Below are 15,900 nucleotides of genomic sequence, written 5' to 3'. Positions count from 1 at the left end.
CCTGGGTTTATATAGAAGAAATGTCTTTCTGTTTCTGTTATTACCACAGTGCACAGTTCTACCTTCAAGGTATCACTTCGACTATATCATTCTCAGAATTTTTTCCTGAAGATAATAATGACATCAATATAAGTGATTGTTTCTCAAAATACATTCTTAGGGTTACCCATACTATTTGTATTCTTAACTGCATATTCCAGGATCTATCTCCTACCTACTTAATCAAATTCTTGGAGTTTCAACTGTTTATATGCATTTAAGCATTCTCTTCAGAAAAAAAAATTATGTAAACTTCAACTTCTAAACTGTTACCCTTAACTATGCAGATTTTAAAGAATTCATATTCTATGGGGCATTCAAGGGGATTTCAAGAAAGCTAACACTAATTTTTTTCTGGTCTACCACCTAAACCTGTAATTGCCTTCACAGTAGTGATCCCTAATCCACATTTTCCTGTATGTAAAGACTTACCTGAATTATCAGCTAAAGTCTCAACAGCCAAGAAAGAAAAGTGTGGGAAGAGAAACTCTGACACTACCACTGCAGCTAAGGAGCAGACAGATTGAGAAAGAGACACTTGGCCTCCAGATTTCATGGACTAGTGATGGGGAACAGACATTCACGATTAGTGTGAATTACCCTCTTGTAGAATCCTTCAGTACTACTCACTACTTGTGACAATGGCTCAGTCTAATTGTAAGTTAGATAATCATAGACTTTGGGGCTGGAATAAATGATTAGGCCAGCCAAAGACATCACTTATAATAGTGTATCTCCTTCAGTTTAAACATCTAACTCTTTCTTATTTACAAGTAGTGTCTTTTTCTTTTTTAATTATTTTTCCGTAGGCCTACTGAAGTAATTCCCTGGAATCTGACCTCTCTCATTTCAAGTTCTCCATTTGTATTTAAACATCCATCTTCCTGGTTTCCTTCCCTTTATCCCCAGCCATAGGCTTCTGAATCTGTTCTCCCCAAACTGAGTGAGAGCTATTTCACTGCTTAAACAGGGTGCTGTCTTTTACTGAAGAGAAGAGATTAGTCCTTTGAGAAGGTTTTAATATTCCTTCTGCCACTAGACTAGGGGCTTCTTGCATATAGACATGGTGTTTATTTGCTTTGCTCAACACCTGGCAAAGTATCTAACATGTGACCGATATACATTTCTTAGTTCACCTAATATTTTTGAACATGCATCATGTGACAGCCATGACATTTAAAGCTCTCTGGAATTAAATGGTAATAAGACAAAGTCCCTAATCTTATAAACCATAAATTAAGTTGAAAAATAAATAAGACAATTTTAAACAAGTATAAATGCAAGTTTAACATAAAACAGTACTACTTGATGTAGATTAATTGGATGGTATTGTATACAAGATAGTATAGCAGTTTGAGGGGCCTAGAACTGCACCTATGAGGAGGTCCCATTTGAGCTGAGACCTCAATACAAAAGAAAACCTGACCATATACAGACCTAGAGGAAGACTGTTTCAGAGGGAAAATCAGTATGACTGGCATTTGATAAGAAAACAGGAGAGGGACAATAGATGATGTCAAAGAAGCAGGTAGTAATCAAGTGTCATAGGGCCTTATAGACCACCATGGAATTTTTGTTTTGTTTTGTTTTTACTATAAATGTAGTAAAGACATTAGGAAACTTTGAAAATCATAATAGAAAATAGTGTGGTGATATATTCTGATTTGTATTTTTAAATTATTCACTTAGACTGCTATGTGAAGAATACTAAGCAGCAGACAAGAAAAGAGATGAGTTAGAAAGCTATTTTAAAAATCCATATGAAGAGTGATGGTGACCTTGACTAGGAGAGAAGCAGGGGAAATAAAAAAAAGAGAAAAATAGAAAAACTTAAACAGATCCAGATGCGTATTTGAAGTAGTGCCAAGATTTGCTGATATATTAAAAATGGGAGTGAGGGAAAAATGAAATGAGGTTTCCCCTAGATTTCTGTTTGAACAAATGAAAGAATGGTGAAGCCATTTACTCAAAATGGAAGTCTGAGGGGGATACATATTTACTTGTGTGAGGAAATCGAGTCATTAGTAAATATAGCTGAATTAGAGCAAATCCATCCCTTGCTTTTTTTTCTTGTCACATACCAGAACAACTTCTTGAAGTTGTTTTTATCCTAAACTAAAAAGATGGTCATATCCAAATATACCCCTTCAGAGTTACTTTGTCAGTGTAAGGCACTACCCTAAAGATGCCACCAAAGGAAATGATCCTCTTACCTTCCACCCATAAAGATGAGATCTAACTGTAATAGTTTCAGTGAAGAGATGCCAGACAACTGGGCATGAGGCAACAACTCAGCACTTTTGGCTTGATGTTAAGGAATAAAAAATTGAAAGAATCATTTTTCAGCATCCATATTCTGTCCTAGGACTGAGAGACATAAACCAGAATTCAGTGCCTATTGAACATACAATGAGTGATGTATATTCTTCAGTTACTAAATGCAAAGATAATCCAGCTTAGCTCCTCCCCCTTCTGTGTTCTATGTACAACTTCATTTCTCTGTCAACACTCTTACTTCTCTGACGTTTCATCAATAATCTCCTTTAACCTAATCTTTCACTGTATCTCAACTTTGTGAAAAATTCCTTCTTATAAGAGAATATGCAGCACAAGTGGTGACTCACTACAGGGAAAGCTAACCAAAGTGTAAGGCAATGATTGTGTTTTGCCAGTAATAACCTGCAACTTAAAGTTTCCCCTTCTCCATTCCCAAGAATTCCATGCAGACATACCTGGTAATGCAGCTATAATAGTGATCTATGGAATCACTCTGCTTTGTTTTGTGGAAAATTCTTGTGTCCTCAGCTAGTTGTGGCTCTTGGTTTCTGAGAAGAAAGACAATGACAGAAGAGATAAAAGCTGAGGAAAAAAATATATAGGGAAGGAAAGAGATCACAAAGACTGAGGATAGAAGCAAGAAGAAGATTCTATAATGGAACACCTAGAAAATCAGATAAGCTTCTAACATTTACAGCGATAATTTTTCTCTTCTTTGTTTAAAAAGCAAAACCTAGTAGAATAAGAGGTGCCTTCCTGTTCATCTCTTAGAAAGGAAAGGAGACATATGAGAGGGTCAATCATATTCACATCACTGAGTACAGAAGGTCTTAGGTAGTTGGTTGGTAGCACTTGGAATTGCTTTTGAAGTTCTATCAACTTCAGGCTGAAATCTGCACACACATCCAAAGCTGTGGGCTATTGAGATCCTTCACTTCTTCTCCTTATCTTTTTCTGGAGAGCTTATAGAGGAGTCTCCTAGTACACTCTTTATATATCTAGGAGTATTTCACCGTACTCCCAGGTACCATAACTTGATTGACGGTAAGGAGGCGCAGGGTTATTGTGTCTTGCCTAAAGACTCAGATCATGTTGTTCCTTCTCAACATCTGTTAAGAGAAGCAGTCACTGTGGTTATTAATAAAGACAGCACCTTCCCAGATGTCTCCCTTTTATAGCCAATTTGGATCTTAAGAAATATTTACTGTGTATCAACTCCTCCTTAGAGGGAGCTAGAACACTTAATTAGTCCCCCCAAACTTTTAAATAATCTTTTTCCAAATAAGTTACTGGCCGAATCAAGCCACTGGTAGGAACTTTATGTGTGGGGAATCAGAGAGCCTGTCTTCATAGCCCCAGCAGACTCTGGTATCACCTTTGGGAGGTAATTTATTCCCTACATTTACTTCAAAGGTCAAATCTTTCCTAGTTTATCTCAAGAGAAAGCTATATATCTTCTTGGCCTATGTAACCTGAATTTCTACTATATTTCCTGCTTGGTTTAGATCACAGAAAGCTTGAAAGCAGAGAGCTAGATAGACTAGAGTCAATATAATAAAATTCAGGCAGCCTTCTCTAGTACCCAATGTGAACGCACAATCTGCAGTTATCACTAACTATTCCCTTGTTGAGTTTAGCCTACCAGAAGTTTTCTCTTTTCCAGGGGATGCAGCAGGCATACCCATCGCATGGTGCTTCAGCCAAGCACACCATGTCACTTTAGTCCCAGGGACTATAATATTTTTGGTTTTCCCTCCCATCCTGACAGGAACCACTCTGCCTATTACTGGTTTTAAGGGGAAATATATTACCAGAAGAACAAATTTCCTTTCAATAAACAGCTGAATAAATTATTCAGCTGTTACTATGCTTTGTTATAATTAATGTAATGATTAATGCAAATCGAAGACTATCACTAACTGTTATGAATTGAATCATGTCCCAACCCAAAATTCATATATTAAAGTACTAACCACTAGTACCTGAGAATGTGGCTGTATTTAGAGACAGGGTCTTGAAAGAAGTGATTAAGTTAAAATGAGGTTATTAGGGTGTATCTTAATTGAATATGACTTGTGTCCTTATAGGAAGAGGAAATTTGGATATGGATAGATACAAAGGGAAAACCGTGTGAATACACAGGGAGAAGATGGCCATCTACAAGCCAAGGAGAGAGGCCTCAGAAGAAACCAACCCTGCCAACACCTTGACTCTGCACTTCTAGCCTTCAGAACTTATGGGAAAATTAGTTTCTGTGGTTTAAGCCATGCAGCCTATGGTACTTTGTTATGGAAGCACTAGAAAATTCTCTAGCAATGTAAACATGGGCAAGCTACTTAACCTTTTCAATACTGAATGTATATTTAGGCATAAACTTAATAAATATGTTTAGAAATTAATGCTGCCTATTACAAAATGCTGATGATAGACCTGGACAGGCTTATAAGACATTCTTGGACATTGTATAAACATATGTATTCATTTATTTGATAAAAAGACTTGCACATGAGTGTTCATAAAAGCTTTTTTTTTTTTTTTTTTTCTTTTTTGGTCATTGCTAAAGACTGGGAACAACCCAAATGTTCTTCAATAGGTGAATAGATACACTGTGGTACAACTTGCAGGAGATTGCTGCTTAGCAATAAAAAAATAACAAACTATTAACACATGGAACTAGTGGATATATCTTAGAAAAATTCTGCTTAGTGAAAAAAAAAAGCCAATGATTTCATCTATGTAGCTTTACTGAAATGGTAAAATTATTGATATGGAAATCAGCAGTTGCTAGGGTTCAGAGATAAAGGGAGAAGGAAAAGGAAGAAGGGTGGATGTTTCTAAAAAGAAGTAGTATGAGGAAGCCTTGTGGAGATAGGTTTAGTCGTATTTTGACAGTGGTGGTATGCACATTAATCTAAATAGGTAATAAAATTGCATAAAACTATACACATACACACAAATATATCAGTGCATGTAAAACTAATGGAATTGAAATAATCTGTGTGGATCACATCAATGTCAATTTGCTGGTTCCGACAGTTATTCAAGATGTAACCACTAGGTAAAAACTGATTGAGCTGTCCACAGGATCTCCCTTTATATTTTTTGCAACTTCTTATGAATCTATAATTATTTCAAAATAAAAGGTTAAGAAAACAAATGCCCTTAAAGTGAAGGGTTTATTTATTTATTTGCTTTTTTATATGGAAACTTTACTGAAGCTCCAGATAAGCATCAGTCTCTGTGAAACTTTGGTGACCACAGGTGCAGTTGAAAACCAGTAAAACCCAGCAGATATTTTTGGAATATCTGGATAATATGTTCATTGGCCTGTAAGTGATGAGAACTGAAATTAGATTGGATATATCAATCTGAAAGGTCTTGGAAAATGGCCTCCAAATATAAGATATTAACAAAGAAATTGTTGCAGACATGAGATATGTAGTCCATAATCCCCTTTAGAGAAAGACTTTCTGGTCGGGCACAGTGCCTCAAGCCTGTAATCCTAGCACTTTGGGGGGTGAGGCAGGTGGATCATCTGAGGTCAGGAGTTTGAGACCAGCCTGGCCAACATGGCGAAACCCCGTCTCTACTAAAAATACAAAAATTAGCCAGGCATGGTGGCGGGCGCCTGTAATCCCAGCTACTCAGGAGGCTGAGGCAGGAGAATTGCTTGAACCCGGGAGGCGGAAGTTCCAGTGAGCCAAGATTACATCACTGCACTCCAGCCTTGGCGAAAAAGCGAGACTCTTACAAAAAAAAAAAAGAGAGAGAGAGAGAAAGACTTCCTGCCTTGCTCTGGGAATGTGGTCAGCAGACAGTCTTCAACTCTCAGCTCATACAGGACCCTCAGCTGCACAGAACCACTTTGCCCAAAGCCAAGACCTCCCTGGGGCAACTCACATCTGATGACTAAGTAAGTCAGGGTTTTGAAAACCTGGCCATTTCCCCGAATGTGGGGTAATATTGTTGGGTAATACTTGCTCCAGAGCTTTCTCCTAGATTGGTCAAGCCTTTGCCAGCCTGTATCTCAGTTTGATTTCTTCCTCTGACCAATCCTACCTCCTCTTTCTTTCTTTCAAAGGTACTGCTTTCTAGTAAATACATTTTACTTTAAAAAGTGTCAGTATCTACTTCTGGACAGCCCAGCCTGTGTCAGGAACAAAGTCAATTATCACATGGCTTGGTTATCTGTGAATGCATACATTTGGTTGTTTAACAAGAATATAAATGTTCTGGATAGGGAGCTACTATAAAATATATCATCACACAGGTGATACCATGCCTGTTTCTGCTAACAAGATAATGTTGTAACTATGTGAAACGGTGCAAGAGGGTGGATCCAGCTATGGCTGTGATTTCCAGGGTCATTCTGGGAGCAAAAAATAATGGAGGCTAATCAAAGGCACAAAACTAATCTGGGCATGAAAATTTTTGATCCCCACCCTCATACCATAGGCAAAATTCAATTTATAGTGAACAGTTAAATAAAGATATTATAAGGTAACAGAGTGATTTTTATTCATTTATTTAGGATTTAAGATGCCTTAACTATTACACACAAATAAAAATCATAAATAAATCTGAATAGAAATTAAAAACTTATTTTTGTGAAAATTATTAAGAGAATACAAATGTCAGGTATAAGTTGTAAATGTGCTATAGTTATATCTGGCACAAGAGTTATATCAATAATTTATAAATAAAACCCCAAAATCAATAAGAGAATAATAGACAATCTACTTGTTTTCTGAAATGGGTAAAAGGCTGAAAAGGTACTTTACAAAGGAGGCCAGTGATCAATAAATATATGAAAATGTGTGCACTGTTATTCATTATCAAGGAAATGCAAATCAAAATTACAATGAGATACCAGTACACGCGCAGTAGAATCGCTTCTTAAAAAACCCCAAAACACCTAGTGTTGTTAAAGATGTAAACCAGCTGAAACTCTTGTGAACTGTTAGTGGAATATATTTTTAACAAATTATCATTTTAGAAAGTATTTGATAGTATCTACTGTAGATAAGCATATGTTTATCAAAGGAATTGTATTCCTATGATGAGACCTAATAGAAATTCATATGTATACGCACAAAAACCAACAATCAAATAAACATGTAGCAGAATTATCTAAGTAGCATTCTGTGACAGCCCCAACTATTACTGTTAACTATCAAGAGCACCAGGGTAAGTATGGGGTATATTCATACAACGGGAATATCATATAGGAATGAAAATGAACAAACTACTATTACATAAAAATACACAGGTATTTCTCAAAAACATAATGATGAGCATAGAATTAAGACTATAATTCCACTTACATAAAGGTGACAACTTAATAAAACTAATCTGGAAGGTGAACTTGAAAGGAGTGCAAAGGAATTTTTGAGGTATTGGTAAAGTTCTAGCTCTTGTTCTGGGTGGCAACTATGTGAGTGAACTTATTCTGCAACAAATTCATTGAGCTAGACCTTTATGATGTGTTCACATTTCTTTATGTAAATTAACCTTAATAATTTTTTTTACTAAATAACAAGAGGTTCATTGAAGCCCTTTCTGCTCTCTGTAATATACTTTCTCAATAGTCTTTTCATCATCATTGTATCAGTAATCAAATATTTAATTTAATTTATCAACCATTAAATTAAATCTCACCATTTGCTGAATGAGAAAAATAATGTATTTGTGTGTTCATTGTATATCCTTTATACATACATCTGTACTACTACTTACAGATGTTTAAAAAATCTATTTGCTAAGCAGAATAGTGTTCATGAGATAGTGGTTTAATTTGGAAGTGAAAATTGCTCTCTATCAATCAGAGAAATATTAAATTGCCTGTAAGATCATCTATCTCCAATAGGAGAAATTGGGGAATATAACATTGATTCGATGGTTTAATCACTTGAACATCTATGTGCCATAAAATTATGAAAGATAGAGTCTGTTTCTCACACAGTTCACTGTGCAATAAGGGAAGATAATCCAAAATGCAAATAATTAAAATAAGTTTAATTGGTTATGACAGAGACGACAATATTTGACATGAGTTGTTTATTAAATGTTAAGTAACATTTCAAGTGCTTTCTCTTTAAATCACACCACAAAATAACTTTATGTGATGGCAATTATTATATGCGTTTTACAGGTAAGGACTATGAAATGCAATGAGATAAAATAATTCCAAAGTAGCACAGCAAGAGCCAAAGCCACAATGTAGACAAAATATTCAACTTCCAACAGAGGAAAACCTCCAGTAAAAGCCAGGACAGAGACAGAGACCTTGGGTTGTGCTGTTCAAAGCCCAATACCCACAAGGCTGAGGGCACAAATAATAGAGAAAAAGATGGAAGGAAGGAGGTAGGGAGAGAGGGAAGAGAGGGAGCAGAAGAGGGAGGGAGGGACGGAGCAGAAGAGGGAAGGAGGGAGGGAGCAGAAGAGGGAGCACAAGAGGGAGGGAGGGAAGAACAATAATTATCTAAATCAGGAATGGTCTCTGGGGAGGAGCTTCTAAAATAAATGTTCCTACCAGCCAGGCTCATGTGCAGATTCTGAAAAGATGATGCCCAAATCTTTCATACGGCTAAAGATGTGAGATACATGACTATGGAACTGAAGAATGGAAGGGAACAAAGTTTCAGGTCAGTGAGGGTATTTAATGAATCTCCTTTGTAAGATCTCATTGCAGGAACCAAGGCAAAGAAAGACAGGGAAATCGAAGCTGATTTCTTAGCAAGAGAAAAGTAATAGTGTTTTCTGCTAAGAGTAGATATATATAGTAGGCATGGGTCCTAAAGACTCCCTGACATCTCTAAAACTTGGTTTGAGAGTTACCTCTTCAAATGTAAAAAAGTGAAGGATACATTCTGGAACGCATAAGGCAAGCAATTCTAGGAACAAACCAGAGCATGGGTGTTGACTCAGGAATGAATTATGGGGTTGTAGTCATTTCTCTCCACCTGACTGATTCTTTAATCTCTCTGGCTTCTATTCTAACCCTGAGAGTCCCCCTGCCCCCAACCCCATGTCTTTTACCCTAGAAGTCCAGATAAGTGCCAAATATAGCATCAACTCTTCCAAATTCTTGAGGAGGTATACCTCTGTAATCATCAGAGGTTCATATACTTTCTAGAAAAAAAGGTCACTATCTGACCATATGACTAATAAACCAATTCAAAATTAAGCTTGGACGGAGCTTGGGTTATGTGTGCCTCTGGATCAGGGGTAGAGATTCACATAGCTGTGTGACTTTAGCACCTGGAAAAGTTTATATTGTGTAATAGGCATCCACTACTCTTCATCTTCTTTTGCCTGCTTTCTTCTAGTCGCACTGGCAGCTGATTAGATAGTACCCACCCAGACGGAGGGTGGGTGGGTCTGCCTCTCCCAGTCTACTGACTCAAATGTTAATCTCCTTTGGCAACACCCTTACAGCACACCCAGGAACAATACTTTGCATCCTTCAATCCAATCAAGTTTGCACTCAATATTAACCATCACAGAAGGGATAATAGCCAAACGTAAGGGGGTAAAAAAAGGATGGAGAGATTAAGTGCTCGAGACAGAAAAGAGTGTCAGGAAAAGTGAAGGAAAAAAGCCAAAGGGAAGGTGAGAGAATATATGAAAGTTAACATCTGAATGGGCTCCTGCTGAGGTGTCTGCATAGAGCCATCAGTTTATGCGGCAGAGTTTGAGACTTTGAGAATTAGTTTCTCATTAATAAAAACTCAAGTCTATTCTATGACAGAGACCCTGGAAGAGGGTGAATGGCTGTAGGGATGAGGCAAAGGTTTTAGATTTTTATCCCCTCTGAAACTCACAGATCATCTCATGTACCACAAAAGCAACTGAGTGAATCGAGTGAAAGCACTCAGTTTTCAATATGAAAACAGACAAGACAAACAGCTATTTTAAGGATTCTACCCAAAAACTGAGGTGTATATAATGCCCCAGTCCAATACTTGACACACGGTAGAAATTCAACAATTATTTGTTCCATACATTTGTTTCTCAGCTTTATTTTCCCTATCTGGTATTCCTACTCCTGTATTTTTTTTTAATTTATTTATCAATTATATGTTTATTTAGTAGTAATATAACACAATTAACTAGATTAATGTTCTGTATTATCTTTTCCCTCCCAGCTTTATTTAGGTATATTTAAAATTTGCTAAGAAAGCAGACCTCACATATTTTTACTACCAAAAAAATTAAAGTTATTATGTGAGGTGATAGATATGTTAATCAGTTTGATTATGGTAATCATTTAACAATGAATATCTATAATAAAACAATAAGTTATATACCTTATGTACAATTTTTATTTGCCATACCTGCTTCTTTAATCCTGCATAAGCTGAGTATTGTCTGAACCTTTCACTGGCAGGCAGATTGAGCAATAATACCTCCTTTTCTCACTTTTTGAGGACAGAGTTGCTTTCCCCTCTACTTCCCTCAGTCCCAATGCCCCAGGCTCAATGTTACTTTTAGCTATGTCAGAAGTTCCCATACTGGTACATCAATCTTTTCTCCTTTCCCTTTCCCACCCAGACACATCACCTTTTATCTGCTGATTAGAGAAACTATAGTTTAATATTTTTATTTAAAGTCAAACACAGGCTCCTAAAAACCCCATCATCATCTTATATCTGTTCCCAAGGCTTCCATGAAAAAAATGAAATCATTTGACACACCTCTGAGTGAATAATCCTGACATGTACTCACTAGAGAAAGAGAAAGGAGGTGCTTCTCTGAAACAATAAAAAAAACACAAAAATAAAAAAATTATCCACTCTTTACAAAATATTTCCCCGTACTTTGTGTCAGGAGAATGACTGAGAAGACAGAAATCACTAGTAGTGTTTACAGGTTATGTAACCAAATCTCAAGATTAAATGACTTTCCCAAGATTATTATTGTTAGAAAGAGCAGAGCTGAAACTTTAAAAAATTCTTCTGAAGATGAAAGTCCAGTAATCTTGGATGCATTTTTTTCACGGACAGAAAGAGGTCTTGTAAGCCATGCATAAATTTACATCAATATGCTCTTTCAATAGTATATGAGATGTAGAGTCCAAACCAACCATAAGAGAAGGTGGGCCTGTTTTCTCTGGCTCATGCCACAATTTATGTATTCTCAGAGGTTGGCTGCCTGCACCAGCTGAAATCTTAGAATTCTAATGAGTCACAGAGCCTTCTCACTTTTGTCAAATCCCATCAGATTCCATAGTTTTAAAAAAAAATTCTCCTTGATCTTGCCTAAATTACCCATTTTTATTTTTGCATCACCAAGTGGGTGATATACAACAGTAGTTTGGTGCTATTATCAATTAGTGCCTTCAAATGCTTATCATCAAATCCACATTTTACTGCTTATTCTTCAATTTATATTATGAAAATTTGAATTCTTTGAAGCAGCATATCAATAACTAGGGTTATAAAGCTGGGCAACATAGAGTTCTATGTGCTTTGGAAACACACACAGATAAGTCACTCTTATGTCATTTTCTAACTACCCAGAAGTCTCTGGAGCTTCATCATTTGAATTTTCCCTCCAGGCATATTGAAGAAAAGTCAATCTCTGAAATTTACTATTTTATTGTATTTGTTCATATATTTCTTACTTGTGTATTTGTTTTTCCATATAACGTTTATATCTTCTTTTCCAATAGTGCTTAGAACCATTTTTCTACTGATCTTTTAGGTCTCACATAGTCTGGGAAACCTTTACATCCACCCTATAGTACCACCAGTCAGGATGAAGAGCACCATGAAAAGTGACCTGTAAGTTTCAGGCCATTACAGCACTATTCAAATATAGTGATTTCTTCTTTCATTTTGTTTTTATTTTCTGGGTTATATGATTTACAATGAATTTAACAACATTTATTCTGCATGAATAGCTGTATCCCCAACGTATTATCCAATAATCTTAGATAGAGTAAACCCTAAATAATATCTTCTTTATACATTCTATTTTCCCATACCTAGGATCTCCCAGGAATGACTAAATTATCATCCTTGCTGTCACTGAAAGTCAGAACTGGTGAACATCTTATGAACTGGTAGAATTCTCAAGGAGCAACTTTCATACAACTGATTACTATTGCTTTACCTGGAGTAAATATTTACCTCTTTGCAAAGCTGGCAATGGGGCTCAATAAGTCTGCTTCCACCTTCCAGCTTACTGGCTTCCCAGGCATGGAGAAAGCACATCACTGGATACTCATCCCATTATTGGTAGCCTACATCTCCATACTTCTTGGCAATGGCACTCTTCTCTTTCTCATCAGGAATGATCATAACCTCCATGAGCCCATGTACTATTTCTTAGCTATGTTGGCAGCTACAGACCTCGGAGTGACATTGACCACAATGCCCACAGTGCTAGGTGTTCTGTGGTTAGATCACAGGGAGATTGGCCATGGAGCCTGCTTCTCTCAGGCCTATTTTATCCATACTCTTTCTGTCATGGAGTCAGGTGTCTTGCTTGCCATGGCTTATGACCGTTTCATTGCCATCCACAACCCCTTAAGATATACCTCTATCCTGACCAACACCCAGGTAATGAAGATTGGTGTAGGGGTATTGACAAGGGCTGGTCTGTCCATTATGCCAATAGTTGTTCGCCTACACTGGTTTCCCTATTGTCGATCCCATGTACTCTCCCATGCTTTCTGTCTACACCAAGATGTCATCAAGCTAGCCTGTGTTGACATCACCTTCAACCATCTCTATCCAGTTGTAGTTTTATTTGCAATGGTCTTGTTGGACTTTCTCATCATGTTTTTCTCCTACATTTTGATTCTCAAGACTGTCATGGGCATTGGTTCTGGAGAAGAAAGGGCCAAGGCCCTCAACACATGTGTCTCTCATATCTGCTGCATCCTGGTCTTCTATGTCACTGTAGTTTGTCTGACATTTATTCATAGGTTTGGAAAGCATGTTCCTCATGTCGTTCACATCACAATGAGCTACATCTACTTCCTTTTCCCACCTTTTATGAACCCATTTATCTATAGCATTAAAACTAAGCAGATTCAGAGTGGCATACTTCGCTTATTCTCTCTGCCTCACTCTAGAGCATGACATTGTTTCACTGGTCTCTGAGGAATAATTCAGGGAACCTGGACAGGGTGACAATGTTGCTCGCATAAGTAACTAGGGAAAGTCATTTCAATGAGAACTAATCAATCCCTCAGCATTTCAGTGGAAATCAATCAATCCCTCTGCTACTTAGAACATTATTTTACCCTGCCTGTCTATTGCTGATTTGTATAAGATATATGCACAACACTAAGCACATATCTCAGTGCTCAACTGATATTGTTTTCTCAGGTAATTTAACTCACATTGTTTGATTAGCCTATGGCTGGCACCATATACATACATACATACTTACACACGTACACACATATACACACACAGATACATACCCATACACTATTATATATATTTAATATATAATATACACTATTATATATACTTAATATTTATTTAATATATAATAGTGTATGTATCTGTGTGTGTTTATATATTATATAAAATATATATATATATATATATGAACCAATTATATATATAATTCTTGGGTCTATGTTTTGGGTCATCCGTATTTCAGTCAATGCCCATTGCTCTCCATATGGCCTGCATATATTAGTCCTGTTATACATAGGAATAAGGCATTTTTGACCTCAGACATACATCCAGTTCTCTTGCTTATATGGAGCTGGCTGCTGTTTCTAGAAAATTGCACATGAAGAAATGAGACTTTCTTTAATGAGAGTAAGCCATTTCCCTCAATTACTTTCTTCAATGAGAGTAAACCATTTCCCTCAATTCAAAATGATGAGTCTAGGGAAAGTATCTCTATGAGAAATGTGCTCAGTTAAAACTTTGGTTAACATTTATCAAATAATATTGATAATAATTTGAAAACAGAGATATAATTTCTAATTCAGATGACCATTGTCTTGATAGTTAATTCCAGTTACTACTGAACAGAGAGATGCATTTTCATAAAGTGGTATGAGAGGTCTGGTTTAGGGGTAGATCAGAGATAAGACTAGATAGGGGTGTCTGGCATGTGCAAAATAGCAGAGTTGAAAAACAATCAGTTGGTCATATGTGGAGGGTGGGGAGGAAGGGAGAGACAGAGGCAATGCTCATAACTAGAAGATAAAATGGCCTTTTCTGGCTCCAAATACTTTTCAAAGTTGATTCTGTTCAGAGTCTAGGCATGAGAAGAGGGGGTTTGTGGTCCTATGGCCAGGTGAAGAGCCAGTATGCATGACTCAAATGATAAGTTTTAAATTAATTTTAAAAGATATTCTTTTGATCAAAATACAGGGTATGATGTGCTTGGACTACACAAGGGGCCACCCAGTGACCAGTCAGCTGGATGTCCCTCATCTCTGGCCTCTGTCATACTGACACTCAGTGATCTATGGCTGCCCACCTACTCTTCATCACAGAAAGGTGGGGATTTTTTAGAATTCTTGGGATGTATAAATAACACGGAGAAAACAAAAATAAAATAATATCTTTACAATAGTTTCCAGGCTAGTAAATGATCTTTATCTGATTAGACCAAAAGATTTTGTTTGTTTTACTCAACTTGGCTGTGTGTCTATCTGTAGTATGTGTGAAATTTGCCTTTCTCTTTTGTAGCTTCTTGACTGTGTGCTCGAGGATGGTAAATATAACAGAGTTCTTATTCCCTACTGTATTACAGAACCTCTCACATAGACCATTTTTAACAAAATATAATTTTTCATTAATATGAATAAATAAAATTTAAAGTGACCCATGTCTTTCTGTGCGTCTGTTAGTTCTTCTGTCTGTTTGTTATTGTTCTCTGTATTGTCTTCCAAGATATAGGCAATGTATACTTAATCCTGTTCTTTCTTCCCTTGGGCTTTTGGGAACGAATTCAGGGGGATCTAAGCCACATCAAAGAAAATCTTTCTTGATTCACCCTCTAGGTCCAGTGATCCTGAAACCTGCCATAGCAGGCTAGTATAGAGATAACTAGGATAACAATACATTTTATAAATTCTGTAAATGGACACATTTGACTGATAACCCTGAGTTTCTCTCCTCCCTTTCCTTTCTTCCTTATACTGAAGAGATGTGACGAAGAGACAAGATAAAAAGTCCAAGAGAGGTGAAAGACTGGGACTTGCAGTTTCTCTTTGTGGAGTCCTGTGAAACAGAGCAGAGCTCTGGGCTCCCGATGGTCACAGAACAACATATCAACAGTAGGGTCAAAGACCTCACCCCTCCTCATGATCCTCCCCTCTTCCTCCCGCCCCTCCATGCCACCAGCCACACTGAGCACTCAGCTCCTCCCAGGTCCTGGACCTGCAGCCCGGGCCAACATCAAGACGCATCTTTGCCAAGAATGCCTGGAAGAGACTCAGCCACTCACAGGAAAAGGTCCTCCAGAAGCCAGGGAAAGCTGGTGAGACAAAAGACAAACAGATTGAAGAATATGTCCAGAACTTCAAGCCACAAGAAGCAGAGGGTACAAGACCTGAGAGAACTCTGAGGATGTTTAGAAGCAATCAATGGCATTCAAGAG

General features: G+C 37.1%; 1 protein-coding gene across 2 annotated transcripts; it reads left to right on the top strand.

Moving 5' to 3' along the window:
* Nucleotides 1–6,266: 6,266 nt before the first annotated feature.
* LOC100436684 (olfactory receptor 51B6) lies at nucleotides 6,267–13,406 on the top strand. Of its 2 annotated transcripts, XM_024254785.1 has the most exons (2): nucleotides 6,267–6,281; nucleotides 12,483–13,406. In XM_024254785.1, exons 1-2 carry the CDS (start codon nucleotides 6,267–6,269, stop codon nucleotides 13,404–13,406), a joined length of 939 nt encoding a protein of 312 aa, XP_024110553.1. The 2 variants fall into 2 exon arrangements, with proteins under 2 accessions (XP_024110553.1, XP_002822169.1); XM_002822123.1 differs by lacking the exon at nucleotides 6,267–6,281 and having other exon boundaries at nucleotides 12,468–13,406.
* The last annotated feature ends 2,494 nt before the right edge of the window (nucleotides 13,407–15,900 follow it).

Source organism: Pongo abelii, chromosome 9 (assembly GCF_028885655.2).
Source record: "Pongo abelii isolate AG06213 chromosome 9, NHGRI_mPonAbe1-v2.0_pri, whole genome shotgun sequence".
Taxonomy (NCBI): domain Eukaryota; kingdom Metazoa; phylum Chordata; class Mammalia; order Primates; family Hominidae; genus Pongo; species Pongo abelii.
This window is presented reverse-complemented; position numbering and strand designations above follow the sequence as displayed.